Raw genomic sequence first — 19,404 nt, 5'->3', positions numbered from 1 at the left:
GGCACTGGTGCTGCTGGCTGCCACCTTCTGCGACACGGTGGCCGGCAAGGGTGGGCGCGGCGGGGCCCGTGGGGCCGCCCGTGGTGGGGCCCGCGGGGCCACCCGCAGCCGGGTGAAGCCGGTGGTGCCCCGCTACGGCTCGGCTGGGGCAGCCCTGCGTGTGGCAGGGGCGGCGGCAGCGGGAGCGGCGGCCGGCGTGGCGGCAGGGGCTGCCCTGCGCCGGGCCCGGCTAGCCAGTGAGCTGGAAGCAGGCGATGGCGTCGAATACCGTGATGGCAACTGGACGGCTGCTGCCAGCGCCTGGACCTCTGCTGCAACCACCCGGGACCCGCCAGGCTGGGCCTTGTCCTGGCTCTGGCCCCTGGCCGCCCTCCTCCGCCGCTGATGGTTTCGGGGGACCTGACCGTGCCCGGTGCAGCTACCAATGCCGTGAGGACTGGCCGCCCCCTGGGGCTGAGCTCACCCCCCTGGGGCTAGCAGCAGCTCCTGGGGATGCACCCACCCAGTGCCCGGCCTCACCAATACACCCGCTGCCAGCACCGGGGCAGGACCCCGTGGGAAGCCCCTCCACCACCTCCCCCTGCACCCTGTGCCAAACCCCGCCGGCTCGGGCACCCCGGTCACGCCACTCCTCTGTACGCGGGTCTCGTGGTGTTTGGAGGACGAGGAGGTGGCAATAAAGCTGGGCGGACAGCTGGTGTGGCTGGATGCGGGGCTCGGGGCTCGGGACGGGGACCCTAGGATGGCCACCGCCCCGGCACCCTGCCCACGGAGCTTTTATTTGGGGATGAGGGTCCCAGAGAGGGCCAAGACCGCAGCGAGGAAACGGCTCCGCAGGGCTTCTGTCTTGGCTGGAGGCGGCAGCTGCGCTCCCCACGGAGAGCGTTGCCCTGCATGGTGACACCACGGGGCAGCCACCACGGCACAGCCTTGCCCCCCACTGCGGGGACACTGTCCCCCCCAGCCCCTTGCAACAGCCCGGGGTCCAAAGCTGGGTGGCTGCCCCAGCAGAGCCGCTTCAAATTTCACACCAGAGCTCCATGCCAAGGTATCCACAGCCCCATGGGGCACCGGGGTGTCCCCAGCCCGCATGGCTGCAGGTGGTGGCCCTGCCCCATGGGACAGGTCTCAGTCCAGCGTCACCCTGCCCAGATATCCTGCCCGGAAATCCCGCAGAAACTTATAGGCAGCGGCCGGGTAGTTGAGCATTGTCACATTGACGTTCCCTGGAGATGGGGGCAGTGGGTGTGGAAGGAGGTGTCAGCGGAGCCTGGAGCCGCCCCAGGATCCCCAAAAGCCTGGCCCCTGCACCCCAGGCAGCAGAGATCCCCCCCAGAGCACTCACCCGTGCCTGTCAGCACCTTCACCTTCTGCGTCCTGCCCTGCGTGAGGGCCACGTGCTTCAGCACAGACTCGATGTCGTCACAGGCCTCTGCCAGTCCGTAGCACTGCACGTACCTGCCAAGGGAGGTGGCTCACACCCTGCCGGCATCGGTTCTCCTCCCCGGTTCCCCGGGGATGGTTCCTCCACCACCCACTTGGGACCACAGGCAGCAGATGCAGCCCAGGGCCCTCTCCGGTTCCCCCGCTGGCTCACCCAAACTGCTGCTGCTTGTTCAGGGTGTACAGGAGGTAGTCAGCCATGATGTCCTCCCCCACCAGGTGGTCACGGATGGCTCCTGGAGAAGAAAGTCAAGCCCCAGCTCCTCCCAGCCCTGCTCCGAGCCCTGGCCACCCCTCCTGCTGTCCATGTGCCATCAGTGGGCACCCAGGCAGCATGTGCTGCCCTGGGGGGGCTGTGAGCAGCAGACTCCCGCCCCAGCCTCAGGTACCAGGCCCAGCCAGGGCTCGAAGCCACATTGTGGAGTCCCCCCAGCCACAGCCTCCACCTCACCGCACAGCGCCAGCTTCATGCCCGTCTCCACATCCCCCAGCTTCGGGGGCAGCACGCCAGGCGTGTCCACCAGGTACATCAGGGGCTTCTCGCAGACCTGGGATGGAGGGAGGCAGGGCAGTTAGGATGCGCGGCTCAGTAATTAGCACCATGGACTTTGACACAGCTAATGAGCAAGGCGTTGAGCTCTTCTGTTAAGGTCTCGCTGGAAAGGGGACCTGAGCAACGCTTTGAGATCAGGTCTGCATGCCTCGAGGTTTTCCAAAGCTCCTGCAAGAGGACATGGGGAGGCAGAGGCCAGCACCCACCCAGTCAGCTGTGCTGCGGGGACAGTACCTGGATTCTGGTCAGCACTGCCTTGGTGACGCCTGGCTCACCACCAACTGCAGTGGCTTTCCCTTCGGGGAAAGGAGAGACACAGTCAGAGAAGCAAGCAATGCTCTGCGCTGCCACCCGCTCCACGGCTGCGCCAGTGGTTCCTCTCCAAGCCCAGGCACCACAGAGAAATACCCTTTTTGAGGTGCAGCCTCCGCAGGGAGTTGATGAGTGATGACTTGCCCACGTTGGGCACGCCGATCACCAGGATGCTGTACTCAGTGCTCTGGAAGTGAGGAGAACGTGGGCAGGGAGTGGCCGGTTATCGGCCACCCACCCCAGGAGCAACGGGCAGCCACAACAGTGAAACAGCCCAGCCTTTGCCGGCGCTTCTAGCATGCATGTGAGCACCCTCGTCCCTCCAGCTGGAGAGGGAGGTGACCTGTAGATGGCCACCCTGACTCCCTGCACATGCACTGGCAGTCTCACTGCCACCTCTCACCTCGGCCCTGTGGTAGCGTGGGCTGTTGCCCACCAGCTTGGCAACCAGGGGAACAATCTGCAGAGAAACACAGAGAAGGCTGTAACTGCAGCTCTGTGCCCAGGCCAGCAGCAGCCACTCGCTCAGAGGACACTGTGCCAGGAGGATGCGCAAAATGGGGGCCAAGCAGAGGACGAGGCGCTTTGGGTAAGCTCGGAAAGAGGGTTGCTCTGGACCAGGCAGTGCCACCTTCTCATGGTGGGGCACTGAAGCTTCTCCACGGGACTGGGAGATCAGCGCATGGCCCTCGGCTGCCAGCAGCGAGCAGCAGGGCTGAGCACAGGGCTGCCGGCCCATTACCTTCTTGATGTTGCCATTGTTCTGGCAGTCAGTGAAGACAACGTGTGAGCATCCCTGCTGCTTCAGGTGCTCCAAGACTGTCTGAAGGGGACAGGCAAAGGCATTGCTGGCATCTGCCTGCAGTGACCTGCAGGACCCCAGCCAGCCCTGCCCTGGAGCTCACCGGCTGCCGGCAGGGATCAGCCAAGTCCATCTTGTTCAGCACCAGGACGTGCGGACGGATGCCCAGCGCCTCCTGCAGCATGGGGTTACGGCCTGATAGTGGGATGTGAGTGCCGCTAAGGAGAGTGACTGTGTGCTGGTGTGGGAGCAAGTACCGGGGGGAACCAGTTAGGGAACTGATGGGGCTGGTGCGGAGCTGGAGCGGGTACAGGACTGGGAAAAGGGCGGCCTGGAGGGAGACGGGGCAGCTGGGGCACACGGGGGGACTGGTGCAGGGGGTGGCGTCCTGGCTCCCATTGCCCCGGCGGACACCCAGGGGGGATGAAGAGCCGTGCCGGAGGATATGCGAGCGTCGTGCACCTCGATGAGGCAGTCGGCGCGCCGCAGGGAGGACCGCATCTGCCGCAGGCCTGCAACACAGCGCTGGGTGAGCGGCGGCGGCAGCGGGGTGGGGGAGTGGTCTGCCCGCCCCGCTCCCACCCCTCACCTTTCGCCATGTGCCCCGGGAACCAGGAGGCCACATCGCGGCCGCCGAAATCGAAACGCTCCCGGAACCCGCCAGGCACCGTCCCGGGCCCACTTGCGGCCGCTCGCAGCGCTCCCGCCCACCCTCTCATGGCGGCGGCGCCCTTCCTGGTCGTCACATCCGGCGCGACGGACGGGGAGGCGGCGGGGCACGACGCGGCTGTCGAGAGAGGTGGGGCAGGGGGTGTGGCCACGCCGGGGGGGCGGGGCGCTCCCTGCGGCGGGCGTCACTCCCGTCTTCCCAGCGCCATGGCGGAGCCGCGACCTACGGGTGCAGGGGGGCCCACGGGGGGCCCGACGGTGGGGCCTGGGGGGCCTACGGGGGGCCCGACGGTGGGGCCTGGCGGCAGAGTGCCCCCCGCGGGGCCCGGCGCCCCCGGTGCCGCGGAGCCTGGGCCCCAACCCGCCCCCCAGCCACCCCCAGCCCCTCAGGCCACCCCGGAGCCAGGCCCGACGCAGGCCCCGCTGGACGACACCCGCTTCCTGATCGCCAGCACCAACTGGTACTAACGCCGCAGCCCCTTTTTCCCCGCCGGACCCGAGCCGAGGAGCCGCATCCACCCCCCCTCCGGAGAGAGAGAAGCCTCCGCGTCCCTCTGCCCGGGGAGGTTTCTCAATAAAGGAGGCTGACCGGCAGCAACCTGCAAAGCACGTGTTTTATTTTCCCGTCTCAGAGCTGAGGAGCAGGGCTGGGTGCCTCGAAGAGCTGGTTGAGTCGCTCAGCCTCTCTCCAGCCTGACAGCAGGGCCCCGTGGGTGGTGGAGTAGAAGGTGCGGTGGGTGGCCTCACCAGCGAAGAGGAGCTGCAGGGGCTGTGGTGAGGCAGGAGGTGAGCGCCGGGGGCCTGCTGCCTCTCCCGGCCCAGCAGAGACACCAGGGCTGCTAAACCAGCCACATCTCCCTGCCCTTTGGCACCCCGCGGATGCATGACTCACACTGCAGCCATGTAGAGACTGAGGAGCGGGCACCTTCCTTTACTTAGAAACCCACCCCATGCCATAAGGATGCTGGAAAGTGGTTGGAAGGAGCTACGCGTCCCCAGATTTTATGCAAATGGGGTTCCCCCACCCCCATGGAGCTCAGTGGGAAGAGCCAAGGGGGGTTGGTTGGTGACCCGAGCATTGGTGACCCTTGAATGGAGTGGGAGGGGGGAATGCCATCTCCCTGTGCTCCTCAAGGCCTGGGGCGTCCTGTTCCCACCCCTGTCCATCCATCCCCACACCCGGGAGTTCCCACTCCCCCCATGGTCACTGCATCCCCTGGGCCAAAAGCAATTACCCTGGGGTCCTCAGGGTCCTCAGGCAGGGGCTGAGCCAGCACGTCGATGTCATCCCCCGAGCTACCAATGGCCACGTAGCTGTAGGAGCCCCGGATGTAGGGAGCGCTGTGCCACCGGGACCTGAGCACGCTCCTGGGAGCAGGCAGGCGGGGGTTCCCTGTGGGCATGGATTTTGGGTGGGATCCAAGTGCGCCTTTCCCGGGGGGGGGGGGGGGGTTGGCGTGACAAGGGTGGAGGAGGCGGCAGTACCTGTCAGTGTGCGGAGGACGCTCGTCATAGTGCCGAGAACCTCGGCGTCGCTCAGCGTCTCCATGTACTCCGACTCCTTCCCCGCGATGAAACCGCAGAGGACATGCCCATGCCTGGGGCGAAAAGATGGGGCTGAGAGCTGCCTGCTGCCCTCCCACTGCTCACCGGGAACCGTGCCCTCTGTGCCCTCCCTGCCCCAAAGAGAGCTGCTGCGTCCAGACAGGACCAAGATGCTCCTTCACGTTGCCTGGAAGATGCTCAACCCGCCCTGGCCACGATGCCCCAACACTGATACTCCTGGCCACGTACTGCTCCGGTGGTTGGAGGACCAGGAATCCGATCAGCTTCTTGAACCAGTTGGCCTCCAGGTCAGCACTGGGCTCCTCAAGGGGCGACTCATCCTCCCACACCACTTCCAGGAGCTGCTGCTGGGGTTCCCAGAAAGGCTGCTCGAACTCCAGGAAGATCTTGTTGTTGGTGCCAAAACCCAGGCGACGAATGGCCTCTGCTTTCTGCTCCGGCAGGGGAGGCTGGAAGAAATGCTGGTGGTGTTCCTTGAGGAAACCTGCAGGAAGATCAGGCAGTTCTGTTTGCTGGGCTCCTAAATGGGGTCTGAGATACTTTCTCCTCCTGGGAAGGGGTTTGGGCAAGTCCCTGCCCGCCATCTGCCCATCTCCAACCACGTCAGCTGGTTGGAGGGGACAGGCAGGGCAAGGAAATGGTGTCCTCACCCAGCGGGACAGTGAGGATGACATGGTCGGCAAGGAAGGTGTCTCCATCCTCGCACTCCACCTGGACGGGGAAATCCCTGGTGTCGTCCCCTTCCTCGCGGAACGACCCTCTCCACCGGATGGTCCTCACTGCCTTGTTGAGCAGGACGGTGCCCTCCGGCAGAGCCGAGAGCATGTGATCGGGCAAGCTGCTGTAGCCGCTGCAGGAGGAGGCGCCGCTGGGGATGGGGCTGTCCCCCAAGACACTCTTCTGAGTCTCCCTCCAGAGCCCTGCACTTACCCCGGGAAGGTGCAGTCCAGGCCAGGAAGGGAGATGTACTCCCCGAAGGGCTCCAGGGCGACCAGGTCCATGCTGTGTGTGCCGCTGATGCAACACTCCAGCTTGAGGCAGGTGGCGAGGATGGCCAGTTGGAGCCGACAGGCATCCTCCTCGCCCCCTCCCAAAGCTGGGACCCTCCGGGCGATCTCCGCTCGCAGGTAGTGTCCCACGCTGGGCGCCGGTGGCTCCTCGGACCCCCGAAAAGCGCGGGCGGAGGTCAGGAGGGTGTCGAAGAGGTCATGGGCTTTGCTCACTGCCTGGGTGTTCAGCGCCCTCCCCGAGCTGCTGTAGGTGATGGAGGGCAGCGGGGGGTGGCCCCCCGCCTCCAGCTGCTGGTTCTCCTCCCGGGCAGCCTCTGGGCCCAGCAGGCTGTAGTGGGTGGCCAGGCAGAAGACGGGGTTCCCCGGCGAGGGGCCGTGGATCCAGTGCGCCCCCATCTCCACCAGCCCCGATGCTGCGGGGAGGGGAGGGAGGGAGGGGGTCACCCCAAGGTGTATGTGTGGCAGGAGTCCCCGGGGAGCAGCAGGACCCCCAACCTCATGTGCACCCCAAAGCTGGGCCCACTGCACCCCCTGCGCCACCCATGACCGGCTCGGTTTGATCCCACTGCGCCCACAGGACTCGACACCCCCAGCCCCGCGTCCATCCCACTCAGGACCGGCCCCACGAAGCGAGGCGAGGGAATCAGTGCAGCTCCCCCATCCTTGCTCCTGACCCGGTACAGCCGCCCCCCCCGCCCGGCCCCGGCCCCGGCCCCGCGCCCCCCCGCCCGGACAGGTCCCCCGGTGCCGACCCCCGGGCCTCCCCCGTACCGAAGGGGCGGGTGCAGACGCGGCCCCCGGCGCGGGCCGCCGCCTCCAGCAGGCGGAGGGAGCCGTGGCCGCGGAGCCGCTGGGCCGCGCCCAGCCCCGCCAGCCCCGCGCCCACCGCCACCACCCGCCGCCCGCCGCTCTCCTCCATGGCGCCCGCCACGGCCCCGCCCCGGCGAGCCCCGCCCCCGCCCCGCCAGGCCCCGCCCCCAGGCCCCGCCCCCGCGAGCCTCGGGGAGGGGCGGGAGGGGCGAGGCACGGGGAGGGCGTGGTCATGGCGGCGGCGCTGAGCGGGACCGGGAAACCGCTGGCTTTGCAGATGGGGGGGCGGGAGGAGGCTGGTTTGGGAGAGGGGACCCTTCCTGGGACAGGGGGCAATCCCGGGACCACCTCAGCGCCCTCCTTCTCGCCCCTTCCTGCGCCGGCAGCTGCCTGGTGCCCAGGCCGGCTAGCCTGGCAAGGTGGAGGAGCCGCTGGATGCCGGTGTTTGGTCCTGGCCGTACCCATCCTGGCGGCACCGGGGAGAGCTGCCGGCGCCGGCAGCGGTGCCGCAGGCAGGCAGCTGCCCTCAAGGGCCAGCCCCAGAGCTCCTGCTTGCCGGTGATCTCCAGGCTGTTGCGGGCACGACTAAAGCTTCCTGTCCCCAAGGCCGCCTGGTGGCTCTTTGTCGGCGATTGTTCCTGCCCCGGTGCTGCCCGGGGGATGCCCTGCCTCCTGCCCGCCTTGGCGGTGGTGGGGCGCAGGTACCGGGGTGGCTCCAGCTGGGACCCCCGGGCAGCACCCGCCGTGCCACCCTGCCAAGCAGCGAGCCCGGCTTGCTGTGGCTGGGGTCACCCCGCCGCTGCGGGCAAGCAGCACTTATCCCTGCTGACCCCAAGTACGGGCAGCCCCCCCGAAAATATTTACATGCAAGGAAGAGGCGGGGGTGTCAGAGCTGCGATGCAGGCTCCTGGGATCCCCTTTGAGCATTTATTTTGGAGGGATTTTCCCCACCTCTGGTTTTCCAGCAAGCAGCAGGGTGGGACCGGCAGGGGGGTGCTGCGCACTGCCACGGGGCACCATCCTGGTGGCAGTTTCGTGGGGAGACAGTGGCCCGGGGACCCAGCCCTGGGGCATTTGGGGCTGCTGGCTCCCAGGGATGGAGGACGTTCCCGGCATGTCAACACTGAGCCATGCAGCCATCCCCAGGGACCTCCAGCTGCTCAGCCTCAGGACTGAATGATGCAGGCAAGTGCCTGGCTTGGCCCAGCTGAGTCCTGAACTGCCCCCTCTCCCCCAGGATGGATACCCTCCACCTCCCTGGGGACCCGTCTGGGGCAGAAGAGTTCCCCACGTCCAACCTGAACCCCCCTGGGCTGTGATCAGGGGCCAGGGCCCTTGGTTGCATCGCCTGTTGCTGACGAGAAGGATTTGGCCTCATCCATCCCCTCCATCCCTGCCTGTGCTGTGGCTGGGGGCTGCTCTCAGACACCCTCCCCTCCCCACAGCCAGACCCAACAAGCCCAGCTCCCTCCCTTCTCCTCCTGGGTTGGGCGCTATAATCCCCGACCCACTAGGCAGCCACCGTGGGAGGGTCCCTGTTGTCCTTCGTGCAGCCCAGGACGCAGCTCCACCATCACCCTGGGGCCCTGCCAGCAGCACTGCCCAGCCGGTGGCTCCTGTCTGCCCCGATGTCTTGGCTGATGCCAGCGCTGCCCTGCCTGCACAGTGCCAGTGGTCCTTGAGGAGCTCTCAAGCAAGGAGGAGGACAAACCTCGACAACTAAGGGATGTGCAGGAAGCACTGTCACCACAAGCGTGTCAGGCCAGCAGGAAGGAGGGGACAGCAGGGGATGTCCCACCACCTCCTCAGGCTGTTCCAGCTGAGGGAGAGGAGCCAGGCTACCAGCATCTCCCTGGGGAGCCACTGCTCTACTGGGACCCCTTCATCAGCTCCAGGATGCTGCTGTAGAGGCGCCTGGGGGCGTCCAAGCCCCAGATGAAGTCCCAGTGGTTCCAGTCGGGGATGTGGCCGTAGGTGATGAGATGGGTGATGCGGGGCAGCAGCAGGCGGACATCCCTCGAGTCAATCGCCCAGTCCTCCCCCCCCGACCATACCGCGGTGGGCACAGGCATTTCCTCCACCCGGTAGGAGGGAGGTGTCTCCTGGAGGGACACAGCGGGCACTGAGGAACTGCTGCCGTGGTCAACCCCAGCAAGCCAGTCTGTCCCTGCAACACCCAGGACAGTCCCCTGGCTTCTCCAGCCGCCAGCACTGCTGCTGCAGCCTCCTACCTGGTGGTACACGGCTGGGTTTTCGCTGCCATAGTCGAAAGCTTTGAATTCTCCTGATTTCATCACCTGGGAGGAGAGGATAGATCTGCGGTGGGAGGCCAGCGAGCACCACTGCATGGGTCCAGCATCTCCCGACCTCCTCAAGGGACCACATCATGAAAGGGTGCTCACATGGGACATTGCAGGAGGAGGTGGCATCCCTGCAAAGCCAGACTTTCCACCTTTTTTAACAGGACGATGCTTTGGCCTCCAGCTCCATGCCTGTCCCTAGCTATGGGTTGACAAACCAAGGTGTTGCATGCGACTTCTTGGCTGCCCCAGTGCAACACTTGTGCCTCTGAAAACCTGCTTATCACCAGCTGTGTGTGCAGGATGCTGCTGGAAGACTTCACGTTGGCGAGTTTTCCTTCAACAACCCGATCATCCTTACCTTCTCATGACACTTCGGGCTCAGAGTACAGAGACATCAGTGAGCCCAGTTATTATAAGAGTTGCTTCTATGCTAGTGGCGAAAGCTCAGATACCTGCACAATAGTTGCATTGACTAAAAAGACCTATTTCGTCTTCCCTGTTACCTATAATTTGGCTCTGCAAGGAGGCACCAGGTTGGGGGTCAAGCAGGGCCAATGCCACAGCTGCAGCAGGTTGCTCAGACTGGCAGAGTCTGGCCCCAGTGTCTCCAAGACCCCTTTGGGCAGCAGGAGACGCTGTTGGATCCCCCTTCGCCTCCTCTTCTCTGGCTGAGCAAGCCCAGCTCCCCCAGCCTCTCTGTATGCCCTGGCTTCCAGCCGCCATCACCCTGGTGTCCCCAGGCTCACTCTGCTTTGAGGATCACTGGAAGCCCCAAACTGGTCCCAGATCCAGCTGTGGCCTCCCCATCCCTTCCCTCATCCTGCCTGGCACAGCCCAGGGCACACACCCCAGTGTCCCCTGGTCCCCAGAGGGACTAGGGCAGCTCATCCTGCATGCAGTGCCTCTTCTGTACACCTAATTTCTTGCTTTTACTTTCTCATGAACAGCTAACGTCCAAGATCCCTGACCTCTCACATCGTCCCTGGACACACCAGACTCTCAGTGAAGGGACCATCCCAGGGGTGAAGCATCTGCATTTCAGGGAACCTACCTGGGCCCAGTGTATCATGTTTTTGACAGATGTCCCATCTGGATAGTGGGATGTGTACACATCCAGCCGTGTCTACAAGGAAACATATTCAAGCTATCATTGCTTTCCAATGGATGGGAGTGAGGACAGCAGTTGCCAGATGATGCATTTCCCAAAACAGCCACTGCTGAGTCATGCTGCCTAGAGAGTTGGGTCAGGTTCAGGAACATAATTTTCATTCAAAATCAATTGCTCTGAGACAGCTCCAGGAGGAGAATGGTGATGAAGGATGGGGTACCCCTAGCTCCTGGAGATACCTCATCTGGGCTCAGGGACTGTGCTCAAGACCTTCGTGACTACCTGTGGTCACCCAGATGCTGCTTCAGCAGACTTGATGTAGGGTGGGTGGGAGCAGGGGCTGAACCCCAGGGGTGCTGGTGGGAGGTACAGCTGGTCTTGGTGACAGGCAGCCCTAACTCAGAGATGCTACCAAGTGCCACCTGGCCACTGACATTGACCCAGGAGAGCCTGGGGACTTTTCCTGTCTGGGGAGGGAGAAGCAGCAAGAGAGAGCTTTGGCAGAGGGACATGTGTTGGCTTTGGAGCACCTGCTTGCCTGTGAGCACTGGGGGTGAGCAGCTGTAGCAGGCTGGGCAGGGTGTTTCGCAGAGAGGGGACAGACAGCAGGCAGGGGGGTCGGCAGAGCCAGTGGGTCCTGCTGGGTGCTCCCAAACGGTGCACCCTGGGGCTCCAGCTCTCTCGCCCCCACACAGGGCAGCACACCCACCATATTGAAGTTCTTCTCATTGTAGCCGCCCAGCAGAAAGAAGAGGTTGGCACAGGGCTTGTGCAGCAGCGGGTGCCTGCACAGCTCGGGAAGAAACCTCCACAGCTTTCTCATCCACAGCGAGGCGTCCGTTCTGCCAAGCAGAAGCTGTAGAAGCAAAGGGCAAGGTTGATTTCTCGCATCTTCCTGCTGCCTAGCCCTCGGACTGCCTCCCCTGACCCACTGCCGGCCGGTGTCTCTGTGAGCTGTCTTACCAGCTGGGCAGTGAGGGTATGTGCAGCACAGGGTGCCTACAGGAGTCAAACCTGCTTCTCCTTTGCCCTCCTGCCTCACTGAGATGTGCACAGCTGATTGCAGGAGGTGATGCTGATTGAATGCACACCAGGAAAATCAATATGCGGGACTCTCCTCTTTCCCCCCACCTCCCTCCAAGCATTGGATTCATTTTTCACTGTCTTTAAAGTCAACACAGTAAAGCTGCTCTTTTCCAGGCAGTCTGTCTGGGAATTCAACGAGTGCCCCCATAGAAAGCCCACTTTCAACACCTGAAGATCCTACAGATGGAAGGAAGACGCACTCAACAAAGTGACCGTGCAGGAGTGCACTTGCACAGAATCATGTCTATGCTTATAAATCAGCAGGAATTAACTGTTTTCTGCTGCACTGGATAGCTCAGGGGCCTGCATCTGGGCATGACCCCTTTTCTAGCACAGGTGTGTTTGGGGGAGGAGAGCATGGAGTAATCCCCTACCTGAAACATCTTGAATTTCCTGTCCAGAAGGAAGGACATTTTCATGATGGGACTTTTGGCGTGCTTGATTATCACTGCTGGAGCCAGGGCAAAAAACGTTTTGATTTTTTGAGCCAGTTCTGGCATGGATGAAAACGCAATGAATGCTGAGAAAACAGAAAAACAACCTGAAACTTGGTCGATCTTTCCTCAGGTGCTTAATCCAAGGGTTCGCTTGGACCCGCTGCCCAGAACCTGTTTAGCTGGCATTAGCTCCAATTAGAAACCTGGGATCTCTTGCCACCTTTCTGCTTAACATTAGTGCTAGAGATGTCCAAAAGGAGATAACGCCTTTATTCCTATGGTTACAAGTGGCTGATGAGGCACTTCAGTGACTACCACAGATGGGAAGTCCTGCCCCATTCACCAGGTGAAGGGAACAGTACTGTCATTTTCCATCAACCACTGCTAAAGGGTATCATCGTTACAGAGGTTATCTCATACCCCTGATGGCCCAGCTGGTGAAAAGAAGCACCATGCATTTCATCAGAAAGCAGAAGCTGTGACTTCCATGCAAAACGCCTTTGGTTTTGATGTGGAACACTGCAATTTGGTTTTCTAGGTTGAATTATATTTGCAACAAGGAGCTTACTGAGGTCTCCAGGAGCTTTCTTACTACCCTAGGAGCACATTGGTCCTCCTAGATGGCTTGTATGGAAAGCATGGCTGCTGTGAGACTTCTTGCTGCAAGAGACCTTCTACCTAGCCTGCCTGCTCGGCAGCCCACAAAGATGGGAGCTCTCTGCTTTTTGCTTGCAAACACCAAAATGAACGTTTTCAAAGTGGTCCAGGCAGCATGATGTGCAACCCCTTCTAACGCACCGATTGTGCAGCCCTGGGAGTAGCCAACGTAGTATATCTGCTTCTGCCCAGTCTTCTGCAGAACAAAGTCGATCATGGCTGGGAGGTCGTACATTGCCATTTCATGGAAGCTGCAACACAGGAGTAGTGCATTGGTTATAAGGTAACACCAGGAGAGAAAACTTACCTGTGAATTTTGTCTGCCTTGCATTGCTTGTGTACTGAAGGGCTTAACATCTGTGGCTGATTTTCCAGGAGAAAATTCCTATGAGCTAGGAGAGCCCTGTGCTGGGCAAAACTGCAGAGAGTCTGAAGGCATCCTTCCTGCCATGGCCTCATCCTTCCCTGAAAGGGCTTAGTCCTCCCATAACCATGATTAGCGGTAAAGAAACTGTGCAGGGCCTGGACAGCTGTGCATTCGGGTGCAATACACAGCAGCTCTGCAGACCCAGAGCTGGCTCTCATCAGGATTACAGCACCAGCTCTGCTCCTAGAGATGCTCCTTCCCAGAAGGGAATGGAGCACCAGTTCCTGCCCCTGTGCCTTTTAGTGTGATATGGTGAAATGCAGACCTACTTCATTAGCTTTTTCTACTAGAAGCATGTTTATGAGCTTGGGAAACCCAGGAGTGCTCTGAAGATCAGCTCTGGAGCAGCAGTAGCAGCTTAAAATGCCATTCTTGGAGAGAAGGTTTCTGTGGACAATGCCTAGAAAGGGAGGTGGCAATGACACTTGTGGACACCTTGCTGGGGGGGCTTGGCTGGGGAGGTCCCCGCAGAGGCCCAAGACAGGGCTGATGTCTCTGCAGGATGGGCATCCCCCATGCAGGCAGCAGTGCCCTGCACTCTCGGCAGGGCCAGGCAGCTGCAGGGAGGTGTTGGCACCATGTCACAGGTACCTCCTTTCTCCCTGGGCACATCACTGGGAGGTCTGGGGGAGGCCATACTCAGGGATTAGGTGCTCTGACTTGCATGCTTGGGGACACCCATATCTGCCTAGAGGTTAGTGACAGGCAGGGAAGTTTGCCATGCTTTTGTAATCTGCTCCAGCCCACCTGAAATCCCAGAATTCAACCTGGTCAGCTGAAAGGTGCTGGTGTCTCCGGGACCAGCTTGTCCCCCGGCTGTTTCCCAGCCAGACGTCATAGCCGGAGTCTGCTAGTATGAAGCCAAGGCTGTTGTTAGCCAGATTTTCCACCCAGTGGCTGCCTTCTCCAAACACCCCGTGCTGGAGAAACACGACTGGCTTGGCCCCTGGATGCGAAAGAAACAGCGCATTTCATTGACCCAGAATTTCACTACTTGCCCCAAATTCAGGCCAATAAAGCCTCTTTCTTGCACTGCCAGAAGACATAAAATGTGCATTTTAATTGTGTTTCCTGGTGAAGAAATCCTTGCCGTAGTTGTCTTGTGGTGGTTGCTCTCATTGTCTCAGGCTGGAGGGCTGCAGACATCCCTCCTAAGCCTTTCAGACCCCAGGTGCTCATCCGTACAAGCTCAGCACCATGGCCACTGACAACAACCATGTGAAAGCTCAGACGTACAGGCTCGTCCCTGAGATCGTTCAAACCCCAAAGTCACAAGTTTATGGGGAAAAAATTAAATGAGGAGCTCTCTTAAGATGTGCCTGCACCCTCTGAGACTTAAAACCAAGTCTCTGCTTGATATGAAAGGCGGTTGCTGTGCTGCATGCACACTTTCCTATGCTGGCTGCTAAAGCCTTGACTGTAAATCAGAGAAATACCATGGATTTGGTATTTTTGCTTTAACAATAAATACTCCCCTGGCCTGGTAAGGTTCATCCCTTCACTTGCTTGTTGTGTTAAGTTTTTGGTTTTTTTTTTCTGGCTTCCATGTGAAATAGAGCCATACCTCTGTTCCCAGGGTTTTCTCTCCCATGAGGAATTCTGTTCAGGCTGACAAAGTAGCCGTCGCGAGTCAGGACTTCATACTCCTCGCTGGGGTACCCTCTGTGGCAGATTATTTGGCTCTGGGGAAAGAAGAACCCAGGTGGAAAGCTTTCCGTAGCCAAGGTGCTCATTTGACTCAAAGAGCGCATCCCTCATCCACTGGGATGCCTTTGCAAAACTGAAACACAGTGGCAGCTGGGACATTGCTTTGCCTGGGGTGTCTCTGAGGGCTTTTTTGAGAGAGGATGCTCTGCCTGAATCCCACACCTGCCCCAGCAAGACGTGCAAGGGAAGAGGAGGCACTCAGCCGTGGGCTTCTGCCTGCGAGCGGGAGGGGATCTGGCTGCAGCAGGGCTCCCCTGCAGCATGCAGCAGCACATGCATTTGAAATGTTTCCAAAAACAAAGACTGAAACCAAAATGATTTATTAACAGCTGACACTGTTGGCAGGACATGTCATGTCACACTCTGAGCTGATGTGCGGGGCAGATAAGATGGCAGGGCATATTGAACCTGCAGAGCTGGGCTGACTGGAAGGGCAATAGAACAAGCTCCATAGGATTTGTTGCAGGGCTCCTGAGGCTCTGCCCGAGCTTTATTTATTCTGAAAACCCCACAGATTGGGAAGTTTCAGTCTGGTGAAATTCAGCTGTGATCCTGCCTACACATCATTGTATGCTCGCTTTCCCACACAGTTGGCAGAAGAGATTAATTTCAGCAATTTTATTGCCTAAGTCTTGGGTCCATCTAAACCCACCTTGAGAGACTTTCAGGACTTGGCTAGACACGGCCCTGAGCAACCTGCTGCAGCTGAAGACGAGGAGCCACACAGAACTTTCTACCCTCCAGGAAGATGTCTGATCAAATCCATGCTGGGATTACTCCCTTCTATAACTGACCTGCTGATAATTGCACTTAATACTGCTGGGAGGAAGAGGACTCCTTCAGGAAGCAGGGCTTGTTAATGATGGTATGGTGGCCACGTCATATCACACTGTTCGACAAAACCAGCACACGTGGTGACCCGAGCCCCCTCCACATACATACTCTCTATCCCTCTCTCTCCCAGCTAAATGTCTGCAAACTTTCAGAGTGGAAATTCAAACTTCTGACTTACAACATTCATGAAAGTCTCAGGATTTATAGCCTTTTTCTGCTTGATGGCATCAGTTGAGCTCATGGGTGCTTGTAGCAAAAACAGGATTGCAATAAACAGCCACATCTTGTGTCTGTGTAAAATTATTATTATTATTATTATTGTTATTATTTAACATTATTATGAATGCCTGTTTCTACTTGGTTATAATGGGTTAAGTTCTTTATGTATCTGAAGACCACATATCACGGTCTGGGCTGGGGAACTGGAGGGGATTCCCAATTCCACCTTCCATTACAGTCCACGCAAGTCTCCTCATACTCCTCCGTACAGACTGGATCTGGTACTAGGCAAGACCCATTTTTGTATTTTTAATGGTGAAAAGAAGAGAAACAGCTTTATAATGCAAGAACTAAAGTGACAGAAAATGCTGTCAGGCCAAGAGTCACATAAAGCAAATTAATCTGAAGTAAGAGTTTACACTACGCAAGGAACACATTAATATGACACATATCTATACTTTTGCTGTTTCTCTATTGTTTAGCTTTTTCACCCAGAAGCCACTATTAACACAAGGATCCTATGAACTGAAACATGTAAAGACTCATAGGAAGACTATTTATTAAGTAAGTGTAGCCTGAAAAAAACAGAAACCTTTCTGACTGCCTTGGAGACTCCTGTCCCGAGCAGAGCTCTTTTCTTAATATACACAGTTAATATTATATATGATTTCTAATGCTTCGCCAGGCTCTTAAAAGTTAGAGCTTAACTTCAACTCAGTAGCATGAGTCGCAAAACTTCTCACCAGCCTTCTGGTTACTCTCTACCTCCCTTCTTCCTCCTCCCAATGGATGTCCCACACTGTGAGACATATCTACCCTCTAAAATATTCCCAGTAATCCTCTCTATGGTATTACCAAGAGGCAAGTTACAAAGAAAAAAAGCAATCAATGCTTTTTCACCCTCAGGATAGCTCCAATGCAAATCTGAATTACGCGGAGGAGAATACGTTACCAGACAGAGCTCACTGTTGTATCTGATCAGGCTGGTGGTGTGAATGGTGGTGGCTCTATCATCACCAGCGTTAAAAAGAGCACGTTGTGTCAGAGCCCTGCTATGTTGGCACCACACTGGACCACATCATGTGTCCTCCAATTAAGCAATGTGCGCGCTGGTCATATCTTTGATACCTTCCTCTGCTTGGCCATGTGGTCATGACTTTTGTGCTTGCAAAGATTATGTTTCCAAAAGTAGCCGGAGTGGTGTGGCAAGGAATTTCAGCTATGGATTTGCACCTTAGGCTCATGATAGCTGCAGTAAATATGTCAAAAGATTTTCTTTGTAAAGGGTCAGTTCCTAACTCCCAGGGGACCTTGGGAATGCCTCTTAGAAGAGCTCCTGGGGCAGTGACAGGACTTGGGCTCCACCAGCTTCACAAGGCCTCAGGAGCATGCCAACCTCTCCATAGACACACCAAAGACAGGTTAGGCTTCACTGCCTGCCTGGGTGCGAAACACTCGGTGATTACACCACTCTTCAAAAGTGACAGTGGCCCAGGCAACCTCCACATAGCCCTTTTGCCCAAGTGGTATTGTATTTGCAACTGGCAGTTTGTAAAACCTCTGGAATGATTTCGGGAAAAGCAGCAAGCTTAGTGTCTTGCCAATGGATGGCAGAGCAGAGGAGAGCTTGTGCAATGCCTCCATTTGACTGAAGAGACAGGTATTGCACAGTGTTTGTTCTCCACCTCTAGCCCGTGACCTTACAACCTATGCCTTTCTGTAGCTGCTTGATAGCCACCTAAAAGATCGAGCCGTCGGTTGGCTACCAGGTACTCTACTTGAGTATATGTTTCCTGGTCATGGATTAGGTTGACTTCTAATGTTCATACCAGCCATAGTCTATGAGCAGTATGCGAGCTGTGAAACACAGCCCAAAACCTGCCTATGTTACTCCATCCACCAGACTGTAATTTTCTATTAGTGCCGCAGCCTCTGACACAAAGGGACTGTGTGTGTGGGTGCTATCTTCCTGACAGTGGGTGTGGCCAGAGCCTTCACTGTTTCATTACCTTACTTCTGTCCCTCTGTCTGCTTTGGCCTTTTGAAAATGTCTTCCCACTCCCATGAGCACAAAAATCCCACTACATAAGATGGACTTTACAGGTTGTGTAGAGGGCAATTCCAGTGTGTGTCCCAAGAGGAGTTAAAGAACACCGTATGGATGGAGAAACCCCTACCCAGCTTGTGTTTTTCTACTCTACCATCAGGTTTCCTTCAACAGCATCAAGACATACCTCACCATTTACTTGTATGGTCAGCTACTTCATCCACTGTCAAGTCTGCTGCCTTCTACCTCCACTGAGTACTAGTTATCTAGCAGAAGTACTAAGTACTAGTACTAGGTACTGACAGAGGTTGGAAAGACAGTAAAGACTTCTCCAGCATCCTCAGGCCGGGGGACAAGGCTATCAGACCAGTGTATCAGTGCTGTGGCTAGTGTGTGATTTTGCACTACTACCTATCATAACTGTGGTAGGAAGGAGAGAAGTTGCCAACAAAGAGCAGCTAGCTTTTTACTGAGAAACTCTTCTGTAGCTTAGACAAAAGAAGAAATTAAGACCTTTGAGTTATTTGAAGTTAGGAGACCAGAGGTGGGTGTTTTGACACATAGGTGCAAATTTAGGTGGAAAGAGCAATACCATCACAATACAGCTGTTATGGTACCCTTAACAGAATTGTAATTAGTCACTAGAATTAACCTACAGTGTCAGGACCCCATAATACATGGTAGGGTGCACAAACAAATATTACATACACTGTCATGGGCATCTTAAAATAAAGCTGTATAACCACACTCACAGGATATTTTTACAGTATTGTTGTGGGAACTAATGTAGGAAAACCCAAGACCATTTAGAAACAGAAAGGTATTTTACTTAACTTTCTAACCAAGTAGACTGTACCAATCAGCACTCTCACACATACATTCTCAGAGGGGCCAAAATGTGTGTATCCACGTGGTCTGGCCAAGATCACCTAAGTGTGACATGGGAGGCAAGGGCTGCCATATGCCTTCTGGGTTCTGCTTGAGGCCCAAAGGCCAACTCTTTCTTGGCCTCTAAGGTCCCTTAGGAGTCAAAATCACTATGGTGTGATATTTTGCTTCTGCATCTTGTTAACTTCACGCTTCATAAATATTAGGCAACATTGCTGCTGGGTGTCCTTCATTTTCTTGTTTGAGGTATCATAGGACTGTAACGCATCCTGCTGTTGGGCTAACAGGAAGAGAAACAGCCCATGAAATGTGCTGTATCCCCACTGCTGTCCTTCTGTTAACAGGTGCAGGTCTTCTGCTGATGAGTCACCTTCTCTGTGGTACATCATGGTGCAAGCAACACATTCCTCAGTGCTTACCAGTTTGATTAGTGGTTAATCATGTCCTTGGCTGTCAATGCATACCATTCCTCTAACTCCTGCTCTGGTGTTTCTCCTGGTGCTTTCATGCACGTACAAGCCACTGG

The 19,404-nt window shown here is 57.6% G+C and overlaps 2 protein-coding genes and 1 pseudogene across 4 annotated transcripts in view; all 3 read right to left on the bottom strand.

The window, feature by feature from the left end:
• Positions 1-390: 390 nt before the first annotated feature.
• MTG1 (mitochondrial ribosome associated GTPase 1) lies at positions 391-3,926 on the bottom strand. Of its 2 annotated transcripts, XM_082309551.1 has the most exons (11): positions 3,700-3,926; positions 3,556-3,622; positions 3,214-3,328; positions 3,051-3,131; positions 2,712-2,768; positions 2,405-2,495; positions 2,231-2,292; positions 1,895-1,991; positions 1,598-1,679; positions 1,346-1,458; positions 391-1,226 (listed from the first exon to the last, which is right to left on the bottom strand). In XM_082309551.1, the coding sequence occupies exons 1-11, from the start codon at positions 3,827-3,829 to the stop codon at positions 1,129-1,131; spliced, it is 993 nt and encodes a 330-aa protein (XP_082165677.1). In that variant the 5' UTR covers positions 3,830-3,926; the 3' UTR covers positions 391-1,128. The 2 variants fall into 2 exon arrangements, with proteins under 2 accessions (XP_082165677.1, XP_082165676.1); XM_082309550.1 differs by having other exon boundaries at positions 391-1,458; positions 2,712-3,131; positions 3,214-3,319; positions 3,559-3,622.
• Positions 3,927-4,348: 422 nt separating this feature from the next.
• PAOX (polyamine oxidase) lies at positions 4,349-7,274 on the bottom strand (the record flags this gene model as incomplete). The annotated part of the gene is made up of 7 exons (XM_082309549.1): positions 4,349-4,548; positions 5,015-5,172; positions 5,265-5,377; positions 5,574-5,829; positions 5,996-6,195; positions 6,276-6,768; positions 7,127-7,274. The coding sequence occupies 7 exons, from the start codon at positions 7,272-7,274 to the stop codon at positions 4,408-4,410; spliced, it is 1,509 nt and encodes a 502-aa protein (XP_082165675.1). The 3' UTR covers positions 4,349-4,407.
• A 1,759-nt stretch (positions 7,275-9,033) lies between these two features.
• Positions 9,034-19,404, bottom strand: part of LOC309588984 — a 42,581-nt pseudogene continuing 32,210 nt past the window's right edge. The window contains exons 13-21 of the transcript in view: positions 15,903-16,014; positions 14,748-14,865; positions 13,931-14,129; positions 12,898-13,007; positions 12,037-12,182; positions 11,286-11,432; positions 10,520-10,591; positions 9,397-9,462; positions 9,034-9,267 (exon numbers count right to left, since the gene is read on the bottom strand). The product of the transcript in view is annotated as an uncharacterized misc_RNA (transcript). The remainder of the gene's footprint in view (positions 9,268-9,396; positions 9,463-10,519; positions 10,592-11,285; positions 11,433-12,036; positions 12,183-12,897; positions 13,008-13,930; positions 14,130-14,747; positions 14,866-15,902; positions 16,015-19,404) is intronic.

This window comes from Platalea leucorodia (assembly GCF_965183815.1).
Source record: "Platalea leucorodia genome assembly, chromosome: 4".
Lineage (NCBI taxonomy): Eukaryota > Metazoa > Chordata > Aves > Pelecaniformes > Threskiornithidae > Platalea > Platalea leucorodia.
Note: the sequence above shows the minus strand (reverse complement) of the source record. Positions and strands in the feature narration are given on the sequence as shown.